At 47.1% G+C, this 26,682-nt stretch overlaps 1 protein-coding gene across 4 annotated transcripts in view; it reads right to left on the minus strand.

Moving 5' to 3' along the window:
- The window catches only part of utrn (utrophin), a 169,168-nt gene that overhangs the window by 41,385 nt on the left and 101,101 nt on the right, over positions 1 to 26,682 (minus strand). For all 4 annotated transcript variants that reach the window (XM_084483729.1, XM_084483728.1, XM_084483730.1 and 1 more), the window contains 9 exons: positions 25,609 to 25,781; positions 21,979 to 22,135; positions 14,785 to 14,914; positions 12,719 to 12,987; positions 11,741 to 11,887; positions 8,992 to 9,070; positions 6,377 to 6,437; positions 2,783 to 2,844; positions 2,329 to 2,403 (listed from right to left, as the gene is read on the minus strand). In XM_084483729.1, the coding sequence (XP_084339855.1) occupies positions 2,329 to 2,403; positions 2,783 to 2,844; positions 6,377 to 6,437; positions 8,992 to 9,070; positions 11,741 to 11,887; positions 12,719 to 12,987; positions 14,785 to 14,914; positions 21,979 to 22,135; positions 25,609 to 25,781 (1,153 nt within the window). The remainder of the gene's footprint in view (positions 1 to 2,328; positions 2,404 to 2,782; positions 2,845 to 6,376; positions 6,438 to 8,991; positions 9,071 to 11,740; positions 11,888 to 12,718; positions 12,988 to 14,784; positions 14,915 to 21,978; positions 22,136 to 25,608; positions 25,782 to 26,682) is intronic.

Here is a 26,682-nt window from a genome sequence, read left to right on the forward strand (position 1 = left end):
AGCTCACACATGTAAGCGTTAAAGTGCAAATGGGTGCACACGGTTGTGATTGAATTGAGAGTTATGTAAATAAGGAGGGTTTACTCTCCCCTCAAATCACAATCACATGTTCCACACACACACGCACGCGGGAGTGTGTGTTTGGGTGTAGCTCAGAGTGGGAGAGAGCGTAGCAATCTATCCATAGATTCTAGTAACACACACCTTCCTTCACCCACAGACCCACACACAGACGTATTTGGGTGGTGTACAGGACTGTGTGTGCGTGCACTTCATCATGAAATACGACTAAGGTCATTTAAACTTTTAACTTAAAATATCAAATTAAATAATACTGTCACAGTGAAGAAAGAGTTTTGGATATGATTCAGAGCTCTTCAACTAACAATTATGTTCATCGTGGAAAGCCAATTAATCTCAGGCCACCTCATGTCGTAAATAATGGAAAGTGCCCATCACAAGTTCCAGGAGCCAAATTATGTTGTCTTGAATTGGCTTGATTTGTCTTACAAGCTGTTTTTTTTCTTCTTTGTCTTACAAGTAAATTGTAGTATCTCAAAAGAGACGGGAAAAGGTAAAATGGATATTTCCATCTCTAAAGCGATACACTTGCTAAATTGCCAAAATCATCAATAGATTAACAACAGTTTAATCAATATTTTATCTATCTAGCTCAAAGAGACGGATAGGCCTGCCAGGAATAGTTTAGTGAATCCAAGGGGTGGCACCCATGCTAATAATGTATGCAGTCACGGTACTATCCAGACCATTTGGATAAAAACATCCATCAAATGGCATATCAAATCCATATAATTCATTTTCTATTGATCGCCGAGCACTAATACGATTTGAAACCCAGAGCTACACTAGCCCAGGCTCCGCATTCACCTTCCTCACCCTCTCTGACCTTCATCATGGCCGCTTGGCATCAAACCCCTTCTACCCTCTCCTCCATCTGTCGTCTACTACAGATCAAGTCTCTGTTTCTCTCCATCTATCTCCCTCCCTCTCTCCTCCCTCTCTCATCCCTCTCAGCCTTGATCTACCCTTCCCTCTTTGTCTGTGACCTCCATCACTCCACGCCACCTCAATCAGTTGCAGGGTGTGTTTACACCGAACCCAACCCATCTCCACAACGGACAACGGCCTCCTCGCAACTAAAGCAAAAGGGTCAGTGCCGTGGCCACTTACGGCTGGCACCCGTGGTGGTGCTAAACGCCACTATGGAGCCAGGAGAGCGTGGCGCAATGGCAGGAAGTACCACTGTGGGCGTATTCGCCCTGGCCCCCTCCCCACGGTGCACACTTAACCTAATTAGCTGTTTTATGGCATGCCTGCTGTGTGTGTGTGTGTGTCATTTTTTTCTTCTGCCCTTCTTTCTCACGTGCCACCCACACACACTCACACAGACACACACACACACACACACACACACACGCAAGCACGCAGACAGACACTCAGACACACACACATGCAGACAGACAATCTTGCACATCCCTCTGAGCGAACATGAATTAAATTTCCAGAAACCAGGCCAATAACTAATAACTACAGATCCTGCGCGTGTGTGCGTTCATGTGTGTGTCAGTGTGTGTGTGCTGCCACAGCTCTAATCTAATGGGTGAAATTGAATTGCAGCACCGGGAGTGGAAGTCACTCAGACTTATGAGCTGGCGTCACAAACAAACACGAGCGCGTGATCACAGAGGCAATATGAGATAGCAAACTAAAGCGGCTGAATCATTGAGTCATTAACAGCTGGCAAACATAATAACACTATTGGTGCTTTGATGAGCACACATATTGTGGTATGTATGCCTGGTGCTCTACACACACACACATATGCATGCCGTGCACACACATACACACACACACACACGCACGCACATGTTTTCAAACACAGGGATACAAATGAGCAGTGTAAACGGACCTGGATACTGTTTTGTTTAGTTAGTCATAACGATACAAAGCCAAGCCTTTAAGCTTTGTAAAAAGCCACCTGATCACAAAGTAATTACTTGCATGTAATTTAGCAGGGTGCAAAGATTCTAGAAAACAACAACCCCCTGTGTGGAAACAAACCATGTTGATGGAGAGAAAACTAACTGGAGTTGGGGTCACCTGTATAAAATTACATTGACAGCCCTGTGTGTACACACAGTGTTAAATGTGGAGTCTAAAACTATGTTTGACTTTTGCATGTTATTCTGGCTGTGTGTATGGCACGGTTTCAAATCGTTAGTACATCCCGATTTACACCTGGACACAGACTTCAACAGTGATTTGTGTGTTTGTGTGCGTGTGTCTGTGTGCATAGAGATAACTTACAGCACAGGGCTTTCTGGAGCCTACGGATCTTCATGGCCGTCCGGTAAGCAGAGAACCTCACGTTGTTCAGGTCCGCTGTGGGAAAGATCGAGAGAGAGAGAGAGAGAGAGAGAGAGAGAGAGAGAGAGAGAGAGAGAGAGAGAGAGAGAGAGAGAGAGAGAGAGAGAGAGAGAGAGAGAGAGAGAGAGAGAGAGGACAGCAGATGGAGAGTCGGGTTAGCTAGTGATCCAGTTCATTGGGCCCAGCAGGAGAGCGATCCCTGGGTGCGCTCTGTGGGCATCACGCAAACACAGGCTGACTTCCATGAGGTGGGAGGAGCCCTCCACGGTACGGGCTGTGTAATTGGGTTAGTTTGCCCCTCTCTTCGGAACCGTGGCCTATTTGACACAAGCTACCTTCCCCTCATTACTGTGTGTGTGTGTGTGTGTGTGTGTGTGTGTGTGTGTGCGTCTACCTAGTGAATGGTACAGTTCTGTCATCTTCGGATGGTCCCAGCAGGTGGTCTGTGTCTGATGGCTGGATTAAAAAGAGCACAAAACCAAGCAGAGGCAGATGTTAAGCTGTGGACACACACACACTCACACAACTACTCTATACAAACTTAAAAGCCACAGATTTTTTTTGAGGAATTAGAGATACAAACACACACTGAGAGCATGTTCATGAACATCAGAGAGCAACATACAGTATATATATAACATTTTTCAAGTTAAAAATATTAAAAGTTTTCAATACTGCCGTCAACAACCCCTTTCAGCATTTTTTGTATATAATATTGATCATTTATGTGAATTTGACAGTCAAGAGTGTGCATCAACAAACACACATACACAAAGAATAAAGACAAAAATACAAACAACGCACACATTTACCGATACACACAGACACACAAACGTCAGATCTCGATAGGAACCACCGAAAGGTACAGCCAGGCTTAACGGCGGGGAGACGGTTGAAGAGCCGCATCAGGCCGCCATAGAGACGTCTAAGAGCTGACTCCCACCCCCTCAAACCAATTCCTCAGCGTGTGTTCGGCACACACTCACAAACAAAGCCTGGGAAAACATCAAATATTGAAAATAAGAGAACCGTCATAAAACACAAGGCCCAGAATAGAACAAACCCAAGCGTGTCAATGCTCCTCTCGCCTCCTTCCCTTCTTTCGACTCCCTTCTCCCGTTTGTTTTGCTTATTCTGTGGCGGGCTGTTTTTATGCCAAATAGATGACAGGACATCTTGATGTACTGCACTGTCTCTGCTGTGGGCGCGGAGTCCACTTAACTCCGGCTCACCCAACCTTCCCCGGGTAGATTTTATAGATTGCCTCTTTTGTCCCCCTCAACCTTCATCATCTCAATGTCTTCCTCTCAAAGCACACCCATGCATGCACCCACCCAGGCATACACCCCCACACCCACTCACACACCGACAAACGCACACACAGTGGGCCGCCAGCGTCCTGGCGAGGAACCAGTTGGAAGAGAGTCACCAATAAACCCCTTGCCACCCATCCACTCCGTCCCCCTCTCCCCCCAGATGTTCATCACTATTCATCAGCCCACGGAGACGGAGACCCTGGGCCGGCCCCCCCCATGGTCACACCTGGTCTGGCATCCGTAGCCTAATGTCCGCAGTAGGGCTTGGGACCGGCTAATATCATTCATTACCTAGTGCTGCGATGGAAGCAGCTCCTGTTTGATCCGCATTGAAAAGCTGACAAACCGGACGGATCGGCCATTTTTTGGGGGGGGAGGGGGATTATGGGGGGACAGGGGGAGGGACGATGAGTTCCTCCGCCACGGGACGTGTGAATCAAAGCGGGTCGTCACGCAGCTGTGAGGGTCCGGCTAACAACATCAAAGACGATGTAATGCGGCCATGACAGTCTGCAGATTATTTATACACACACTCAGACCGAGACACACTCTCTCACACACACACACACACACACACACACACACACACACACACACACACACACACACAGACCATTCTCTTCAGTGTAACCGGCGAGACAGTATCGTTCCAGTCCAGCTGAGCTACCAAAGTCCTTCTCTCAAGACAGAGGCAGAACTTTCAAGGGTAAGGGAGATGAAAAGCGGAGGACTTGAGAAACACTTTTTGAAGAGCTGCGCTTGGCGGGCGCCCATTATCCAGGAATCATCTGCATTCGAGGCGGCGGTGTCGTATATTTACCGTGCCAAGAGGCTGACATTTTACTCCTTAATGAAAGAAGCACCGGTGCCAAACCTCTTTTACTCTCTTCCTTTGTCTACCCTCTCTCTGTCTTCAAGACGATTTAGAGAAGAAAAGAGAGGGCTCTGTGTGAAATACAGACGAGAGGAGCCGCGGTGTTCAGAGGGCTGGGGGGCGCGGGTTTAAATGTACACCGGAATGCTGAGGGACTCGCAAAGATGGCAGCGCCGCTGCTGTTCTTTCTTTCTTCACAGGGCAGCACTGCACTTATCGTTGTGTGTGTGCGTGTGTGTGTCTGTGTCTGTGTGTGTGTGTGTGTGTGTGTGTGTGTGTGTGTGTGTGTGTGCGTGTGTGTGTGTGTGTTGGTGTCTGTGTCTTTGTGTCTGTGTGCGTGCGCGTGTGCTTGCAAGAGATATTTGGCTCAGATATGTCTCTTCAGAGGAATCTAAGCGTAAACATGAAGATATTTAACTGTGCTTCTCAATGGCTGCCGTGGGATGGCTGGGGGAGGAGAGACAGGATGGATGAGGCCAGTAGAGCTATGGCTCTGGGGGGAAAAAATAAAATACATTGTTGTTGTTGTTGTTGCTATCATGTTATTTTTATGGGGCCGTTTGGATCTGGGCGAACATGACTCAGCAGCTGGGACTATCTGATAACACAAAAAAACACCCCTTGTGTATTCCAAGGTTGACCGAGAGCACGGCAACGTTTTGGTTGTGACACCCCGAGAGGAAAGTCTCCTTTTCATTGGCCGATATTGTGGGTCTTTACTCCAAAACATCATAATATTACAATTTCATTTTTCTCCATGCCACCTATTACCTGTCTGGATTGGACCATGAGCTACCTCAAGGTAGCATCTATCGATCCATCCTCCCACCTATCACAAAACTAAATCATACAACACACATTCAAACGCCGCTCGCTCTGAGAAAGATGCCCTAGGTACATGAAAAATTAATCATCCAAATTTGCGTCAGTGCAGCAGCAGCTAATTATGGACTGGACATCAGCCCCTGAAGGTTTATGGTTCTGGCACATCTAGAATCGCAGGCTGCTGTTGTTTACGTTGTGAGCAGTGTCCTTGCTGGTGACGCATGGGTGCCACCTGCGTGTGCGTCGCTCCTCGGATCCTCTCCGTTAGCCCGCCGCAGGCCCAAGCACAGCGCAGGTGTTGTCCTCTCCTTCCTCGCTCTTCTTTCTTCCTCTTCTTTATTACGTCACCCACTCGCCTCTCCCATTCCAAATCCCATCTTCCTCTAAGCCTATCCGCGGATTTTCTCTTTTAAGGGGGCCTAGTGAGAAACGTCTAGATAGGGCTCCTAATGCTCCTGCTTCCCCTGCTCATCACAAACAGCCACACACACACACACACACGTAATCCTGTCTCTTTAGACACGTGACACGTGACTGTTATGTGGCTTGTGTACATGGACAACATTTTAGAGAAAAAAGGGTAAGGAAAGGCAATCACTGTAAACAGGGGTGTCATTTTTCAAAATGACTTTCCTAGCCATGTTGTATAACTGTACCCCCCCCCCCCCCCCCCCCACCGCCTATTTATTTTCTCCTTGCACATGAGGTCTCATTTTTGGTGTGAATTGTCAGGCTAACAATGCTTTGGATTAGCTGTGAGCTAATCCGTAGCCCACGGCACACATAAACAGAGTAAACATGTCATGCGGGTGAGCTAGCCTTTCCACTGTGCTACGTTCGCTACCAAGTAGCGCTGCCTAAGCATAGCCGCTGAGCTTAGCCGCTAAGCTTCACACACTGAAGAGAACCGTGGGTGCTGAAGTGTTTTGCTGAATGGCAGTTCGGGAATCATATTCATGGCATGGCTACTTACTTGATATAATAGGGGACCTTGTTTTGAGACACTGCTCGTTGCCAGGGCAGCTGTAACGATGCTGCAGGGGGTGACGGTAATGACGAGAATGATGCATGGGAAGAAAGGGAAAGTGAAGTGAGAAACGCATCAAAAAACCAGAACATCATTGACTTCAGCATTGGAGCAAAACGTTACATGCCTGACGTAACCGAGCCTGACATTGGGTTAAAAATCGACTCAAAATGAAGAGGAGGCAGCCCAACAGCCCTACGAGCACCACGGCAAGGGTGGCTCATTATAACGGACCCCTACGGTGCCCACCGGACGCAGGTGTTCAATTAATATTGCACTGTTAATACTAGTATTGCAAAATGATAACACAGATAAAGTCATAATAACACTCACAATAAGCGCTCACTTCTCATGGGAGACGAAAATGTGCAAAAGAAGAGATGAAGGGGAGTGAGAGAAAGAGAGGGAGGGAGGGCGAGGGAGAGAGAAAGAAAGAAAGAAAGAAAAAGAGAGAGAGAGGGAAATGGAGAGGGGGGAGAGAAAGAGCGGGAGAGGTAGGGGGCGGGAGACAGAGACAGAGACAAAGAGAGAGAGAGAGAGAGAGAGAGAGAGAGAGAGAGAGAGAGAGAGACCAATGAGGAGCTATCGAGAAGGAAGAAGCAAAAGCAGCCGGGGTTGCATCACTGGCACAGCACAGCGTTGCGCTGTAGGTTTCATTATAAGAGAACAAGATAAGCAGGGGCAGTGGCTCAGGGAGAGGACAGCCTCGGCGAGACAGACGGCGAGCGGGGAGGAGACGCCGCTCTGTGACAGATCGGCAGGGAGAGAGAGGCAGCCAAGCTGAAATGCTGCGTGACGTTCACAAAAACAATGTGTGGCGAGGAGCTTCTCTAAGCCGGTTCGGTGCGGCCCCCGCGCCCCCCGGCTTACGCTGCCCCACGCACAGAGGGTACGGCGGACAGAGAGGGAGAGAGAGAGAGAGAGGGGAAACAGAGAGAGGGAGAGCCGAAGAAAGATAGAGAAAGAAGCTAAGGACCCGCGCAAATATGGAGAGACGGAAAGAGAGAGGAAGAGAGAGGTGGAAACAGAGGGATGAGAGCTAAAGAAAGATAGAGAAGGAAGCTAAGGACCAACGCAAATTTGGAGAGATGGAAAGAGAGAGGAAGAGAGAGGTGGAAACAGAGGGATGAGAGCTAAAGAAAGATAGAGAAGGAAGCTAAGGACCCACGCAAATTTGGAGAGACGGAAAGAGAGAGGAAGAGAGAGATGGAGAGATGAACAGAGGGAGGGAGAGCTAAAGAAGGATTGAAAATAAGCTAAAGACCCACACAAACAGGGAAGAGATGGAAAGAGATGGAGAGACTGAGAAACAGAGGGACCGACAGAAACAGAGAGATGGAGAAAAAGAGGGAGAGAGAAAGAGAGGAATGGGAGAGCTACAAAATGACGGATAGATGAAAGACAGGGAAATATAAAGAAATATAAAGGCCGGGCCAGATTGTTGAGAGAGATGATAGCGAAAGAGACAGGGAGACAGAGCCAATAGATAGAGAGGGAAACAGACAGACGGATAGAGACAGGGAAATGGAAAGAAATGGAAAAACTGGAGGAGATGGAGAGAGAGGTCAATGGGAATTGATGGAGAGAGAGGAAAACGGAAAGAGATGGAGAGAGAGCAACACAAAGAGACCAAGAGAGACTGATTGGCAGATGGGAGTGATAAGACCTGGCTCGCTCCATGTTGATCCCCGGGGCGGGATATTAAGCTGCTTGTCGGCTGGCGCTTTGGGGGGCGTTGGGGAGATAAAAAACAGCCCGGTTTAACTTAAAAAATAGACCTGTGTGTCTGGGGGGGGGGGGGGTGGGGGGGGTGCAGCCATGCTGCTAGCTTCCAGTTATCCCCGACGCTGCTTGAATACCCAGGGCTAGCCTGTCTAGCACCTCGACTGAGGTAATTTTGTCCCCATGACCCATCTCTCCCCCACCAGTAAACAAAACCCTAATGGTTAAATGATCGCACACATTAGAGGAGGAGGGAGCACAGCTGGGAAAAACTGCCTTTTTAGTGAATGTTCTTGTTGCTGTGTTTATCTTCTCTCCCTCTCTTTCTCCCTCAATACATCTCCCTTCCTCTCCCACTGTATCTCTCGCCCAGTATTAACGACCACTCTCGGGGAAGAGGAAGTGAAGGTGCTCGATGAAGCGACGTTATTAAGCCATGCATTATTCAAATGTAGATGGCCTCGTCTGCAATCCAAACGGCTCCGCCGTGTGTGAGCTCATGTATGTTGCCGTGTGCGTGCGTGCGTGTGTCTGTGTGTGTGTGTGTGTGTGCGTCCACATCCACATGCTATTCCTCCAACTTACAGGTTTCGCCAACTGTTTGCGGTGTGAATGATGCATAGCAGAAGAAGCATAGGAACCAAGAAGATTGGTGAAAGAAAGAATAAAGAAAGACAGAAATATACAAAGATTTGGTCACACGTCGTCTCGCACTGAGTCGGTTAAGACGAACACCTGTTGAATGAGGTACCATGTTTGTGCATGCGTGTCTGAGTGTGTGTTTGCGTGCGTGTCTGGTTGTCGGTTTGTGTGTCTACATGACGGTCTGATGTACTCACTGGACAGGAAGTGTTGGGAGGAGGGTCCGAAATCTCGATGCGCTTCCTGAAGGAGCTTCAGCCTCTCCTCCACTGCCACCTGAGGAGAGGAGGAGTCGAGGGGAGGGGAGGAGGAGGAGAAGGGGAGGGGACACGGTCAGCAAGATCCATAGTAGATGGAACCCCCATTTTCTGGGCAGGATTAGTCTAGTGGTAAGGACGTTTGACTCCCAGCCCAAAGATTCTGTGGTTAAACCCCCATGTCCACAATCAACCTGTGGGCTCATCCTTCAGCAATAGGCTTAACCCATACCTGTATGCCATTACTTCTAGATGATCTGGTATAAACTCCCTGCAAGCATTGTAATAGGAGAGCAGACAAGGTTGGAATGACATTGGGGTTGAATTTTGTCTTCAACAAATAATTTGGGATAGTCGTAGGAATTTCTGGATATTTAAAAAGAAGGGAATATTAGCACGCACACACACACATACACAAATAGAGCACTACTAATACAGCAGCAAAGTAAACTGTACTTATAAGCACAACTGTAATTATAAATGATGTGTAGTAATTAAAACGTTCATAATCAATGTGCAATTGTTTAACATGCAGAACTAATCAAGGTTCAACAACTCAGTAGAAAAATAGTCAATTAACAAGTACGCCAATAGAAAGTGAGGTCACCATAGCACAGAACTGAACAGAGTTATGTATTCAAAATCACACCGTAACTAACCGCACATGCACCTTTAGCCTCTATGTTGAATTACTGCCGAAAAGTCTATCCGCTCTATTCTTAGCTCCAATGGAAACATTGTTAATGAACACAATAGTCAACAGTAGCTAACGATAGATGGAAGTGGTCCAAGGCTACTTCATTATACACATCGCTACTGCCCCGGCCTTTCACCGAGACCTTTCCTATTCTAATTACTGTAGATCAGGAGGGGACACATTCAGAACTAAACGCTGTTTAGTTTAATCTACCAGTCACAGTATAGTCAGCGACACCATCCTTTTAGTGGTGTTCCCCAACTGACAGTGGAAAATTAATTAAATGTAAAAAGGACAAAAAAGGGAAATAAAGGAATGAGACATGGCAATAATTCAGCGCTAGCAGTATCGCTTTGCCGGATGAGTGAGACTTACAGACAGACAAACACACACACAGGCTGATTGTCTGAGCGTGTGCTGTTTTCCAAGGAGCATATTTGTCTGTAACGTGACTTTGTGGTTATTGTGTTCCATCAGGCAAGCGTGATATTATTGACAAGTGATTGTTGTCAATACAATAACACACACAGTGTGTGTGTGTGTGTGTGTGTGTGTGTGTGTGTGTGTGTGTGTGTGTGTCTCACACACACACACACGGTGACCCTGGATGGCTAACCGAGATATACGACCAAGATCCACGGAGTGATGGAGACATTAACGGTGGAGAGACTCAACACCTTGGGAGAGATTTCCAGGGGGCGTCCTCTACTCCTTCATGCGGGGCTGTCACATGAGGAAAATCAAAACCTCGCCTCAGCTTTTTTACTCTCTAAACTCATTAAAGCTCTGTCGTTTGTCGTTTGGTAGTCTTTTATATTTGACAAGCTGCATGACTCCCACGCCTAGCGTTACCCACGGCCTGATGACGCCCCCCCCCCCCCCGCGTGCACGCCTGCCGCTTCTCTGTGTTGGGCCGTTGGCTGCGACCCCGGGACAGGATATTAAATACAAACTGGCCTCCCTGCGCCGGGACTAAATGGCCTCCCTCCAGTGTCTGGAGGCTGTCATCTGTCTGTCTGTCCTTTTGCTCCATGCCCTTCAGACCGCTGCCAGCCACCTGCCCGGGGTCGGCCTGTCCTGGGCATCCTTGTTGCCATGGGCCGCAACACACAGACACACACACACAGACACACACACAGACACACACACACCCCCCGGCAGGATGTGGCCCAGCCTGGCCAGAGCAGCAACACACTTGCAATTTAGCTAGTAGTGTAATTACTACTTTGTTGAAGCTTTGTCTCTTGTTATTGTCCAATGCACGTCTGTCTATGGACAAAAGCATCCTTGAGGGAGATGGCTAGCACGGTTTAACTGGCCTATCATACACTGGATGATGGAAGTAAAACACAGAATAACGTCTAAAAATACTGTACTGTAAGAGCTTTACCTTAGTTGAAAGAGGTCTACAGTTAGAACTAACAGTTTTCCAAAAAAAAAAAGTTTCAGTGTGGCTTGCCGCTTTGAACACTGGCAGGGAGGAGCAGGGGGGGGGCTTCCACACACAGCATCCTGAGGGGCAATCCATTGCCTAAATCACACACAAACACTGTGCTGCACGGACGGATCGATACGCCGTACGCACAGAACGAGAGACAACGCCAGTCGGTACAAAAACACAGCGAGGAGAGGAGAGGGAGAGAGAGAGAGACGGAAATAAATGAGAGAGTGAGATAGCAAGAGATAACACAGGTTTAATAAAACAAGCAAGAGATAGGTTCAAATATTAAAGGACACTCATCTAAACAACTACAGACTGGGCTGGGAAGTAAGGAGAGGAAAAGTATAAATCCACAACAATATCATATGCTGCAGTTTTTATTCCCTCACTTATTCAACCGTCAAATCTTTCCAGGATATTTCCACGATCTGTCCATACTGGTGGCAGTACGGTGGAGTATGGAGGAAGTATACCTGTAGAAGCAGTAGGGAGGGAATATGGAGGATGTATACCTGTAGAAGCAGTACTAAGGAAGCATGAAAGAGGTTTACCTGTAGAAGCTTCCAGCGCATGTTGAGCTGGTCGAGCTGCCGGGAGGCGGTGGAGGACAGCTGGACGTCCATCGGGGTGAGGTCAGCTGACAGCTCGTTGACCACGTGCACGTCCTGCCTCAGAGGGGCCACCTCCTCCTGGAAGGCCTTGATGAGGGAGGGGGGGAACAGCCGGTTGTCATGGTGATTACCCACTCCATTAGTTTCAGTTATAGACACTTGACAGAAATGTCATCCATTTATTAGACAAACTGCTGGGAAGTGGCGAGGGAGTGCAGCATCTGCTAAATGACTGAATAAATGTTAATGGGAATCTTTGGGGCGATGGGAGATCGTTAGACCGTTTCAACCGTCTCTCGGCCGTCGGGGGTTGTGTTTGGTTACTACCAGCCTGAGCGATGATGAACCAGCCCCGAGTGGACAGGACATACCATCATAGTTTGAGTTGATTGGTGAAACGCTGAGGCCGGTAGGTAATAATGGTTCCCATTTGTTTTCCCATCGCCGGTATGTACAGCTGAATGTTTTCAAACAGTCTGTTGTGGGCAATTTCTCCTCTGAGATGAATTCATCAGGCGGTAATGCATGCACGGTCGAATAATAGATATGTTGATGAATATATGGAAACAAAATAAATAGCTTATCCCGTTAGATTAGATATATAAGCATGTTTAAGAATGTTTATATTACTGATACTTTGATAGTATTCGTCCTTTTGGGCTCCATAGCAAAACCAGAAGACTAAAACAAATCAATTAGGAGGTAGGTTGTTGGATCCATCAATCAAACATCAGGGAGGACACTCCCTGTACTGATGTGATGTCCCTACAGGGCAGGGCTTTGAAATGGGTTGAAATTGGCCAATCCGTCAACATCACACCTGGTGACCGAAGACAGGTGGCTTTTACAAGAAAAAAAAAATCTGAATTGGGTCAAACGTGAGCCGGTTTCAGATCAAGAGCCGCCGTTTCCCCTCACCGTGGTCTTCTCGATGTGGTCCTGCAGGGAGTCGATGAGCAGGTCCCCCACAGGCTGCCAGCCCTCCTTGGCCTCCTCGGCGCGGGTCAGCCGCAGGTCCAGCTGGTCCATGGAGCTCTGCAGCTCCTGCAGCCGCTCCAGGGCCCGCTCCACCTGGCTCTGCCAGCCGCCCACGTGGCCCGTCAGCCGCTCCCAGCGCTCACGCACCTCGCCCGTCTGCTTGCGGATAGCCCGGGCCACGCCGCGGGCCTTTTCCTCCGGGGTGAGGTCTGGCGGAGGGAGAGCGGGAGAGAGAAACATGAGGGTCAGCGATTTTGCACGAGGAGAAAAAAAGAGTTAATGTCAAGGCAGCAGAGGAGAGAGAGAGAGAGAGAGAGAGAGAGAGAGAGAGAGAGAGAGAGAGAGAGAGAGAGAGAGAGAGAGAGAGAGAGAGAGGAGAATTGGCTGGTGTTTTATTGATCGCTTTGGGGGGTTGATATGTGGATGGGGGGCGGTTCACCCCATAGAGGGGGCAGGTGGCCACAGTTCAGCACCCATGCAGTGGCCCCCACGACGGGAGATAACGTCAAGGTTGCTTGCTGGGCTATAGCTCAGCTGTGATACAAAGCTGAAATCACGGAGGCAGGTATTTTTAATTAGTCTTTTTTTTACCCAAATGAAACGGTGCATGGCCTTTGATTGTGAAAGAGAGAGGGGGAGAGAGAGAGCGTTAGATGGAGAGTGCAAGAGCTAGAGTGGGAAAGAGAGAAAGCTAGAGCTAGAGCAAGAGGGAGGGAGATAGAGAAATAGAGCTAGAGATAGAGAGAAAGAGAGCAAGAGAAGCGCAAGAGAGAGAGAGCTATGAAGTGAAACGATAAGGACCTGATAATTGGCGTAAAGCATTCAGGTGTGATGAATTCAGAGAGCATGAATAAGTTAAGTGTGGTAAGTGAGCAAGAAGAACGATGCAAATAGAGAATGGATTGGCGAATAAACAGGTAAGGGTAAAAGCAGAAAAACGTTTCCAAGGTCATGGGTTTGAAGTAGAAACGAGCGGGGGAGGAACGTGGGTGGACGCGGATGCTTCCCAGGTTCTGAATTTATATCATTGTCAGCAGGACTGTGATTAAAGGAGCCTTCGAGTCTCATACGGCACCGATCCCTTTTCAACTGCCGTTTTCATGTAAAATCGGAAAACAAGTCGGGAAACGTGTGAAGACAAGATAGCTTCCACCTCTTTGATAAGCCAATATTGAGAGTATGCAGGAAAATGAGGAGATTAGATAAGGGAACGGTGCATGGCGTGTTTGTCTGAGGGGAGCGGCGGCGGGGGCGAGCGAACGGAGGGCCTAAACACACCTGCAGTGATACACGATCAGCGTCCCTAATCTCCCTCTTATCCATTCACACAATGAGACGATGCGTTGATATGACGCATGAAAGATCACAGATGACAAGTCAGTCAACCAGTCGGCCCCCAGTGGTTGGCAGGCCACCACCACCACACCCCCTGTACACACCTAGCCCCTTGGGCGGGATTTTAATTATTTACCCAGAAGGGGCTGATGTTTGACAGGAAATTAGTTGAATCGACCCTGAATTCCCCTGCAGCCAGCAGCGGGCCGGCCCCTTTGGTCCAGAGTTGGAATGCCTAATGAGTGGCTGCCTGTTTAGAAACAAGATGCTTTCTGTTGGCCCGCTGATTCCACCTTCAATATTTGCTCGGAGGTTCGCAGAAGCCTTCAGGGGGGAATGCTCGAGTGCCAGTGTGAATAGTGTTTTTCATATGAAATGTCAGGGGTGCTTTCATTCTTTCCGCGCAGACTAAGTACCAATGAAACGATTATGTTGAGAAAACTGTGCTACATTGATTTGAGTGCTAACTGTCTGTTCTGAAAGCCTTGATCCTTGAAATAGTTGCTAGATTTTTTTCGTTTTTTCTATTATGTGAAAAGAAATTGTCCAGAAGAATATTGAGTTTATATTGTAAAAAAGGAAAAAGATCCGCCCTTCAAATATCACCAAAAATGGCACAAATTGTCACGTCATGTCCATCGCGACCCGGACCGGCGCGTTCCCACCATCACCTGTTTTGGGCTGCAGGTTCTTGCGTGGCTCGGCGGGCCCCTCGATGGGCTGGTCGGCCAGGAACGTCCGCGCCTGGTCCAGAGTGGTGAGCACCAGGTGCTCTCGCTCCTTCAGCTCCGACAGCAGCGCCTGCAGAGAAACAAGGCAACACAAAGAAACTCAATGTAGGTTTACGACTACGACTCAAGTAGAGTCGGGCTCCCGGCTTAGCAGTCTACAGGTCTACAGAGTCTGTCAAAGGATGCCGTTTAATACGGGACCACACAGAACAAGAACGGAGAGAATTGAGTGAAACAAATAATAGATTGTTTTTATAGGTCCCAGTGAGAGTACGGTTTGTTTTGACATTTGATTGTCTCATATCATTATCGATGCCGGCACATTGTATCAAAACATCAACCGTTTCAAACTGCCAATAAGGAACCCTTTCACGGTACATCAAAGGGAGCACTTTTGATTCATTTGCTGACGATAAGAGCATGTGTCGTGTGTGTTGTTGTTGGGATTGTGAATTTTATAAACAAAACTCTCGACCTCGAGCCGAGAGGTAGGAGTGAAATTCAGAAAAAAGAGAGACGGAGAGAGAGTAAGAGGTTGAGAGAAACTGACACGCTAAGAGGAAAAAAGGCAAAGAGAGAAAGTCACAAGGGCCGTGGGCGAAGAAGAACAGTGAAATAAACTATTTCCTCAGGGTCAAACTAAAGTGTCGAAGCACTTCCTCCCTGCGAACCATTATTGAGACGGCTAGTAGTAATTCATAAGCGCCACATTCAATTTGAAGGCCAGCTAACCAGCAGCAACAACTGGTTTTCAATCAGCTAGCATCCACACTCTGCTGGCAGACAGGACCCAACTCTTTCACACGATCACACACACTCACTCACAGTCACACACATGCCGCACTCCTTGTCTTAAAGAGAATAAAGCCCTCCACACACGCACAGTGTGTGTCCATTGAAGACTTGCAATGTCTTCAATGTCTATACAGACTCTCCTTGATACTGAATCCTGTCACTGTGTGCCAGTCCACATCTCAACGGGGGGGGGGGGGAGACACGGATGGACGGGGGGAGTCTGGCGCCCACCCGAGTGTATTATTGCTTCACCATGAGTCGATGTAGTCCAGGGGACGCGGCCCGGCCCTGGCTGGATCTGCCGGCTCCTTTTTAAAAGGCATTTTCGACAGACGAGGGGGTCTGTGAGCACAGAATTTAGATTGTTACTCTCCGGTACGTGCGGCGGCATCGCCCGGAATCAATCAGCGCTTAAGATTTCTACAAGTTGTGACCGGTTGCTTGTTATTATATTCTTTCTTTCTCTCCTGCGGGACTCAGTTATTGGGTCCCGAGCAATGAGCTGACAGACTATTAGGTTTGGCAGTATGAGTTGAGAGAACAATTTCTCACACATCGAAGTTCAAGGAAAGCGCTTGAGAGCCAATCAAAGTTATTTGGGCCTCGACGAGACATGGGTTTTTAAACATTGTTCTCACCTTGGAGGCTTCAGAGAGTATCTCAATCCGGGGATGTGATGTATTTCAAGGTACGAGAGTACTTTAGGTTATGTCTGGGAGGGGGGGTGCGCAACTTTGACATTCAGGGTTACCTGGATGACAGTGGACGGGAGTAAACCCCCTGCCACCTTACAAAGTAGATCAGGGCAGCAGGGGTGCTATAATTGGTTGCCATGTCTCGCCCTTCTGACATAAAAATGTATCCGTTTCAGAGCACGTTCAGGTGATGATTGCTTGCTTGTCCCGGGGAAAGAGAACCGAGACGAGGAGGCAGGAACAGCCTCCCGTGGTAATGGGTTGATTTGGCAGAAGGCAAAAAAAGTGCAACACTGATTCTGATTCTCTTTTTGTCATTCTTCAGTGAGTAGGCGGAGAGAAGGTCATGCAGTTTATTGCTTATCTGCTCTACTCTTACGCAATTTCCTTTCTCCTGCCTCCTATGAGCTGTGTGCGTCAGTTCACAGTCCCCCGGAGCCTGAAGAATAAGAATGCGACAAGAAGAACAAGGACAAAGACAAGAAAGGAGAATGAATCATTTTTGACTAAGGATTTGACAAAGCAATATCCAAAACAAGGGAAACGGTTATCATCTCTATCGGAAGTCCGGGGCTCTCTCTATCACCAATGAATGCACATTTGAAGAATCCCATTGCAGGTGTTCTGTCGTGAGAGGAGTATGCCTTACCATGAGGTCGAAAATAAGACAAAAACAGAATCGTTGCAGAGGTGTCATTCTGTCAAAGATTACTCTTAAGCCAACCGCCGCGACCATTTCTGCCCCACAATTCCCTCTGGCACTCTTGATTGACTCTCCCACCAAGCAAGAATTAAATCACCCTGGCTAATGAATGGTGTGCTTCGATTCGGTGATTTCCTCCCCTACAAAACTCAATTAGAAGAAATGTAACAGGCAGGTAGCAGTCAAGGGACCAGAAGAAATGGACACTGAGGGAGTGAATATATGAGGGCTATGAATTACCGAATATAGGAGGGCGATGAATTACTGGATATAGGACGATGGCAGGATGAGAGGAGTGCTCTAAAAAGAAGGAAGGAAGATAACGAGGAGATGGGCGAGATACCTTCATGTAGCAGGATCCAATTTGCTCTATTTTCCGCTCAAGTCAGAACAAAAGAACTCTGTTGCGATTAAAATTAGGTTTTAGTCAGATTCAGGATCAAGCTTGAATATGTCAAAAGCCAAGAAACTAAATAAATATGTAGATGCAATTTGCAATTCAGCACGGTAAATTATGTATTATTATTTACACTTTTTCATGAAGGATCTCACAATAATCCCAGGAAATGGCAAGGATGCGGACACCATTAGCGAGGCTTTAGCAACGGCTAGAGCATTATAAATTGGACTCTACTGTAACATTTAGCACCGTGCCACAGCAAATATATTCCATTTCCAGAACCAAAATAGTGGCGCTCGATAGACGGACAGTTTGCCCTTAGGTAATGGAATGGAAGCTACAATCATGTCACACATGGAACCTTTTCACTACACTAAAAATGGAGATTTCCCCTGCGTAGCACGCTATTCAACTCCTTTAGCTCGACTTTAGGCAACTGAACATGACGCAGGTCGTTTAAGTTGTGCGAGCGTGCACAAGTCACAAACGTTTATTTTCCATTTAGCGTTCACAACCCATCTGATATCGTTCTCCCTGCTCTAGGATACCTCAGAGGAGGCTGTGGACATTGGGGATCAAACCCAGAACCTTACGACTTACGACTGAGTCAAACATCCTGGTGAGGTAGGCTTCAAAGTGACACGCAGAGGTCTGCCATGTCCCTTAGAGATGCAGAATGGGGCTGCTACTCATTACTACTACCAGCAACCGTTCCAGAAACATCTTACAAAAAAAAAATCTTTCAGGATGATTTAGGAAATCCCAGGTCACGTGGGGCCTTCCCTTTTGAAAAGGAGGGCAAAATATCAAAAATAATATCAAAAAATATGCGTATAGCTTTGAGAGAAAAATAAACCCTCCCATTCCTTCTTTCGAACCAATCAGTTTGCCTGAGAGTGATCAAGCCTGGGCTGTGGTAGCCAACAGACCAAGGGAGATTACTCACTTGATCCATCTACCCTCATTCTACACATCTCCTCAAAAGCTCTTTTTAACCAGCCCACATGAGGAGACGTATGGCTCTCCTGAGGGACTCTTCAGGCCCGCAATGAGACAAGATTGGATTATGGAGCACATCTAAATGTTTTTAATTCCACCTACTCCACCTTAAAAACCTGCTTGTTTGTTACTCGTGGTAGGCAGCTGATCTTGTTGGCTGGACACGAGTGTGTGTGTGTGTGTGTGTGTGTGTGTGTGTGTGTGTGTGTGTGTGTGTGTGTGTTTTGGTTTGTGTGCATGTGGCTCCTGGTAGCAGAGCCGGGAGTCTTATCTCTGCATGTCTTGTGCTGTCAGGAGGATAAGTACGGAAGATAGCATCACAATACGGCTACTTTTAAAGCTGAGCTCAAAACTTTGATTTTGTCGTTTAAACCGTATTCTTCAAAGGAAAATACACAGATCAAAATCACTCTTTTCAACTACCAAAGGATGGATATAATAAAAGGGGTCTACATAATAGTGTTAAGAATATTTTGCAAATACCTGTAAGTACGAAGTTTGATAAGCCTTTGGAGCTTACTTGACAACCAATCATAAGCCTTTCAATTGTTTTATTTCATGAACTTTATTTTTTATGTCAGTTTTCAATTAACATGTTCTGTGGCAGGTATTGGGGTCAGGTAAGTGCACTACAAGAGACCATTTAGGTACCATTTGTGAGGTGTAATAAAAGTTAATTATTCTCCTTTTGAGCCAAACCAGCCCAGGGCTGGTTGAGGCTTTTTTTGAATATTTATAAAATCAAGAATAAGCTCCTTCAAGTCCAGGAAAGAAACAATTGCCTACGAAAAAAAAATAGTGCAGCTAAATAAAAACACATCTGCATATTCTGCACAATGGAGAATAATTATTATCATGAATAACCCAAAAAATAACCCCCCTCCAAAGAATACTGCAAATTGGGCTTAAATATAAGAATTTAGTGAAAATGTTTCAGAAGACAAAAGTGGCCTAGAAACATGGTTCCCTCCAAAATGTATTTGCCCCTTATGATCCGTCTTTTTCAGGTACCAATGGTGCTAATTAATCACATTGACACGTGATTAAAGTGGTTTAGCGTGCTCATTTGGATTGTTAGCTTCTCTCTTTGCAAGGTGCACGGTTAGCTTGGTCGAGCAGAGACTATGGAAATGATCAGCAGTAAATAGAAAGTCAAATGGTTACTTTTCTGGTTGCTCATCATTTTCAGCTTTCTAAGTCATGGGTTGCCCCTTTCTTTCTACCCCAACCACATGGTTGGCAGCCAACATAGACAAAATGGCAACTGTTGCCGAAAGATAAAATAGTCATTACGAGTGCCCACAAGCACCCTGTCCCTTGTCCTATCGTCTCATCCTCAAAGCGGTTAATTGAATACAGCTGATGATGGATGAGTTTAATCCGTTGGACGCTGGCACTGGCCTTTCATTGGATAATTGAACGTTGTGATTAATAAAAGACACTGTGGCCATATCAGCGGACGGAATCGGAGATGCAAATCGATTGTGGTGAGGGCAAGCTAATCAAAGGAAAGCAACTTTTGTGTATTTGTGTATTCAACTATTGAATACAGTCAGTAAAAGTGTAACACCAAAAGTGCAGAAATGCAATACAAATTGAGAGGTTAAAAGGTTAAAGGTCAATATAGCTTTTCGAAAATTTATTTTTGGTTTCTCTTCCATCCGTAAATAACTTCCCTCTGGCTTAATCCATCACCCTCCCCACCACTTTTCATCTCCCAGTCCCTTCGTCATCCTTTGTTGACTACTTCCTGTCCACCGCCATATTGTTCAGATTGCCACTTTCTCACACCTGCCTTGATGCTCACACACAACATTGCCAACCCCATCTCACCTCTGCCGAGTTACGTGGCTTAGCCTAGCACTCTCACCTTCCCCAAGACCTTACACACAGGGGGGGGGGTAATTGTTTTTCTGGCTAGCCTTGGTTACAGCTAGTGATTTCCACAGAATACAAACATTTCTCGTATAGTTCACATCCATTGCTTATGTACCTCAGAACCACTAGCTGTTGTCATAGCTAGTTGTTGGCTTTGTCCCTTGTCGATCTCAAGGTCATTCCCAGCCTACGCAGAGGAAGAGTCTGAATGCATAGATGCATCAAGATCCAAACAGTAAATAAAAGAGGCTCAAATCTTTTCCATTATTCACCAGGTCTCTGCTTTCATGGGGAGGGGAGGAGGAACATATATGAGGAAGCGAGAGAGAGAGAGAGAGAGAGAGAGAGAGAGAGAGAGAAAGAGAGAGAGAGAGAGACAGAGACAGAGAGAGAGACACAGACAGACAGACAGACAGACAGACACTCACACACACAGAGACAGACAGACAGACCAACAGAGAGATTGTTGTGCAGCAATGGTTAAATGGGGGTGAGATGTACAAGCTGTGGCCTCCAAGAGTGTCCCCACGGCTAAGAGACAGGACCAGGGGTGAGGAGCGTAGGGAGGCAGGGGAGAATGCACCGGAAGGAGCCCTATAATCTCATGGGTGGCTTCACGTCGCCTCTACTAATGGAGCCTGTCTGAACGGCTAGGCTGAGGCCGCCTTCCTTCCACTCCCATCAGGGGAGGTGGATATGTACACACAAAGGAGGAGCCCCCCCTCCCCCCTCCAGGCCCCCACACCTCTGAGGATGGAGTTTCAGAATTGACTGGAGATCCATCGTGTGGCTTTTTGAAATCTGAAAAATGACCCGCGCCACACCACTCCGGTCCTCAAAAGCAAACATCAATACATAAATGCATGCCCCAGCGAGCCTTTCCAGCACTGGCATTGCCTTTTCCAAGGCCTACATTTAAGAGGCTGTGTGCACTGCCAGCAGCTCATCCAAGTGTAAGTGCACAAGCCCACGCGTGCCCCGTCCCGACGTTTACGCGTAACCAGTGTTGCTGCGTTTTATCCTGAGGGAGGAAAATTGGATCACGGCTTCCACAACAAAGTCCCTGCCCACTAAGGCCTGCAAATGAACAACACACCTTCATAATAACCACGGGTTACCAGAAATAACAGGGGCCGGGCTGCCGGTGGCAAAGGATTCAAGTGACAGCAAGGTAGGAAGAAGTCAAGCGCAACGATGCCAGAGACTGCTGTGATTTGAGGCGAAGGCGTGATATAAAATGGCGGGAGGGAACAGGGATACCACCCCTGTGTTATTGACTCCGGTCATGCTGACAACTGCATGGTGGTAATCTCGACATCCATCATGAGTGGCAGCTGGTGGTTTCCCGCTGATGGGTTAGTGCGTGGGCATGATGGTCGGTGTTGCACAGGGGTAGCTTAAAGTGTCAATCCTCATGAATATATTGGAGCTGGAGCGAAGAGTGTTTCTTTTTATATCGACAAATAGAAGCACTTTTTAATGTTGGAATATTAAAAAATTAAAGACAGTTTGAATATATTTCAATAAGTTCGGAAGGGATTCCAATGCTTTCACAGAGCTTGAATATTTGCTACAGCTATGCAAAATTACTGGAAGCATTCGGAGACTACGTACATCCCCGGCACCGGGCGCCATGCAGCGCAGCTATCGCCACGGCGACATACCGTGCAGTGGTTCTGCTGCTGCAGCAGGGTGGGCACGTCCCCCCCGATGGGCATCTGCTTGGCCAGGTCCTCGTCCTTGGCACAGATCCAGCGCCACAGCTCCTCCAGCAGGCCCAGCAGGCGGGACCACCGCTCGGCGCTGGCCTCCAGGTGGGCCCTGTGAGGGGTCAGAGGTCAAAGGAGGTCAGGGAGGAGAAGGGCTGTCTCATGAGTAAAGATACCGGCTGATTGTCAACTTCCCCGTTTTCATAAACCCAAAAAACTAAAAATACGATCCGCAATGTTAGTGCTATTCGCCAACTTTTTCTATTGGCATGGAAGAGAACTGTTCCTCTATGTGTAGCGTAGACCTTCCTTTAACATTACATCTAAAAAGAACTGACTTATCGAAGCATAGAGTGAAACAAATCTGACTCACTCCTGACCCTACCAGTCTGTGATTTCCCTCAGAAACAATATGGAGACACACACACACACACACACACACACACACACACACACACACACACACACACACACACACACACACACACACACACACACACACACACACACACACACACACACACGTTATCAGGACGATTCTCGAATAAGTTAGCATGTGCCTTGTCCCCTGTGGCTTTGAAAAGGTCTAACAACTCTAACTGGTCTCGGTCCGCGTCTGCGTTTTATACCATGCTACGCTATCAGGGGCGGCGGCGGCGTGAGTTATGGTTGTGTACGAGGACTAGGTGCCTTCATAAGCACTTTGCTCTGGTTTGTTTTGATGCTCTCTTTTGGGGATAATGCATGTGAACATTGTGCGCAGAGAGCCTCAATTGTCGCTCTCTGTGTTTGTGTTAATTAAACATGGAATGTAATTAGAGGGTAATGGGCCACAGGCAATCAACTCGCCTCACACAACACAAATATAGACCATGGGCGCACACACACACACACACACACACACAATTCAAATAAGCCCTTTCTATTAATAACAAGCTTGCTATCAAAGCGAGACGAAATAATGTATCAACGCAAACTCATTTTTGAGCCGGATCCATTACAGAAAGGATCAAAGTATTTGCTCACTATGAATGGCAGGAGCCGAGGATTTGTCGAAATGTATATCCATGGCACCGGTGATTGACCCGCTGTGTCAGAAATGGTACCCTTTATCTCCTAACAAACACAGACAGGGGAGGCAGCCACACCGAAGGACGTCTGCCCTCCTGTGTTTAATATTCCGGCGCTCTACAGTCATCCAGCACCGCGCCGCTGAATTGATTTGTCAATTTCCATTGCTATCTGCTTCAAACATCCCAATCCTGTCAGCCTCCTTTCTGATACCGCACACACACACACAAAGACAGACACACACACACACTCACACAGAAAGACCCACACACACACACACAAAGACAGACACACACACACACACAAAGACAGCCACACACACGCACACACTGACAGACACACACACACCACACTGACAGACACACACACCACACACACACACACACACACACACACACACACACACACACACACACACACACACACACACACACACACACACACACACACACACACACACACACACACACACACACACACACACACACACAAGACAAATCACTTTCTTTTTTCATTTATGCCAAGCTAGATGGGCCCGACGGTGTCCCTGGTCCCTTGGTAGTTATGTGAGACAGCCTTGGCTCCCCCGGCTCTACCATCCTTTATCTTGTCAGTCCCCTGCCACGGAAGCATCGGCCCACTGTAGGTTACTGTAGATGTCTGGAGGCCATCTCCCAGAGGAAGAGTGAGGAAGAGTCCCGGAGGAAGACTGAACAGTCTCGTTGGGGGGGGGGGGCCCAACAGTTAGCTACACTTTCATGGTAAAGTTGATAGTATAGTTAGCCACTATTAACTAAAGTATATGGTAGTTAAACAGCTTGTGTTGAGTTCTAGTGTCATCAATGTAAAGGGACGCACGCAGCACTTGCCAATTTCATCCTCAGAGCTGCGCGGCCATAGCTGGAAGAGTAGGAACAAGTAGAGTACGAAGGGGCCTTTCTTCACAATGGTCTCCAAAATATCAGTTATAGCAGGAGTAGGAGTGTGAAGCTGTACTCCACTGTAGGGGCTTGGGATCTTGTAATCAACATAAACAAATTAAAATTCTATTCTTGGAGGTTTGCAAACCAACTAGGTGCCTGCGGCCACCTGCTGTATCGGCGTGTGTAGATACCCAAGTGTACTTGGGTATGGACCTAATGTGAAAGCTGAGCGGCAATGGAGTGGGGAGAGGGGAGATCGATATCAGGCACGGTACAAATCAAACATACCTAATATGAAAATGCCCTTAGTTACTATAACAATACTTCTCTGGTTACGTCTACGGAATAGACACTAAAATATCAGTTATTTTGATTTAGTGTTCTTAACCCCCCTGCTAGACCGTATTTGTTATTTGTCGCTATTTGTTATGTCTGTCCACGCTGTTGTGACACTGTAATTTCCTGTAAAGGATTATTAAAGGATCTATCTATCTATCTATCTATCTAGACCGGGCACACAGGCTTTGCGACGCCTTACTTAGAGCCGTGAGGAACCGCTCCAACTCTAATCAATGATCGCTGCTTCACTAGCCCATCTGACGTAGAGCAGAAGCTCAGCAACATGCTAACATAGAGTTATTTATACAAGTTTATTTCTATGTGCATGGACGCGTCCCTCTATGTATAAACTGTGTGTTTTCGAAGAAAGTACAGTTGAAATTAAGATTAGTATAGATTAGTAGTTGCAGTTGCATATTGCATGGGCAAAATGGCCCTTTTGTCAAATTTGTTAAAAAAAAATCTTTACTAGTAATCGCATTCCTGTGTGCAATTGCACTGCAGTCCGGCTACACTAAGGGTGTAGGCGGGGGTGTGCATCCCGATCCCACCGTAGGGATCATGTGGCACCCCCAGATCATGTCAAATTAAATAACTGTAGTTATATGGCCCGAGGTGTATAGTCTGAGGAGTCTAGTTATATGGGGATATAACTACAACCCTGTGTCCCTCTTCAGACTGTGCACCTCTTGTTAATTTCAAATCTTCTCCCTAGTGTCAATGTGAGTTGAGGTAGAGAAATACAGCGAGTTGTACGACATTGTATATACATGGACAATGTCGTACAACTCGCTGTATTTCTCTACCTCAACTCAAATTGACACTAGGGAGAAGATTTGAAGTTAATAAGAGGTGCACAATCTGGAGGACAATTGGAGGTCATTGGAGCTTCAGGTGAGTGAAATGTGATGCTACGTGTACCTCCTTGGTACGGCAAAAGTCAGTTTGTTACTTTAAAAGCCATTCTTGTGTCCATATAACAAAAACACACCCTGCAGAATGTCACATGGAAGACCATTAACAAACCTGAATCACATCGCAGCTGGGACGCGAGTGCTGCCACTGACCCACAGTGGGCTGGTGAAGTGCCTGGGAGCTACTGACCATCAGTGGTGTGGAGCAGTGCCTGGGAGCTACTGACCATCAGTGGTGTGGAGCAGTGCCTGGGAGCTACTGACCATCAGTGGTGTGGAGCAATGACTGGGAGCTACTGACCATCAGTGGTGTGGAGCAGTGACTGGGTGCTACTGACCGGATGTTGGCCGACTTGGTCTTGAGGTCGCTCCAGCGGTGGTTCATGTCGTCCAGACGGTGCTGGAGGAACACCGCCTCCTCCGAGCTGCCCAGGGCCTTCACCATCTTGGACTTGTTCCCCTCCACGCTGCGGTAGATGTCGTTGTGGGCATCGATCTCAGCCTGGATGTCCTGGAAACAGACGAGACAGCGTTTTTTTAAAAGATATGACTTTGTTAATCCCAAATGGGAAATTGGGGATTTTCTCTGGAGGGGGCAACATTCGGTCAAGGTCGATGTGATGCTGAGGAGAGACACATAGCTCTTCTTTTCTGGAAGAGTCATTGATGCAGAGGCAGACCCGGACATCTGTCTGGAGGGCCTCCACTGTACTTCACCCCTCTAAAACCCCCCGTGGGTAAAGAAGTGATTCTGCTGCAATGTCCTTTCTGACCTTTATCCAAAAAGACACCAAACACAACAAAGTAAGACGGATCAGGATTCTGGTCCTTTTTTTCCCGGCACTGTCTCTTATCAGACGGAAATCAGCCCTATAGCATCTGTCACCATAACAACACTGAGCCTGGTAACACCAGTGGCAAAGGTGATGGAAAATACTGTGTGTGTGTGTGTGTGATACAAGGGGAGGAATGACGCAACAGAGAATTCAGTCAAACGGTTTATTTTTAGAACACAAAAACTCTCTTTCTCTCAATGCTGCTGTGCTGAGGCTTTCTTGAAGTTATTTTGACATTACACTCTCCTTAAAAACCTAGAAAATATCTGAAGATAGTGGGCTAGCCAAAATGTCCGCACAAGGAAGACGCACTGGCCAATTTAATTAAGAAAAAGAGTTTGAGGCTCTGGCATTCAGCCAATTATTGTTTGACTAATTATAGGCAATTAAATAATTGTACTTGATTATCGGAAAATATGTTATGAAAACAATGTTTTAAAAAACGCATAGCCAGAGGTTTCATTGCAGAATAACAATGGCTCAGATTACCTAACCTGGCTTTTATCCTTCTCTCCCTCTATATGATATGAGCTTTGTTGTCGCAGTCGGCCATATATATATATATATCTATATACA

This window comes from Micromesistius poutassou, assembly GCF_964030765.1.
Source record: "Micromesistius poutassou genome assembly, chromosome: 19".
Taxonomy (NCBI): domain Eukaryota; kingdom Metazoa; phylum Chordata; class Actinopteri; order Gadiformes; family Gadidae; genus Micromesistius; species Micromesistius poutassou.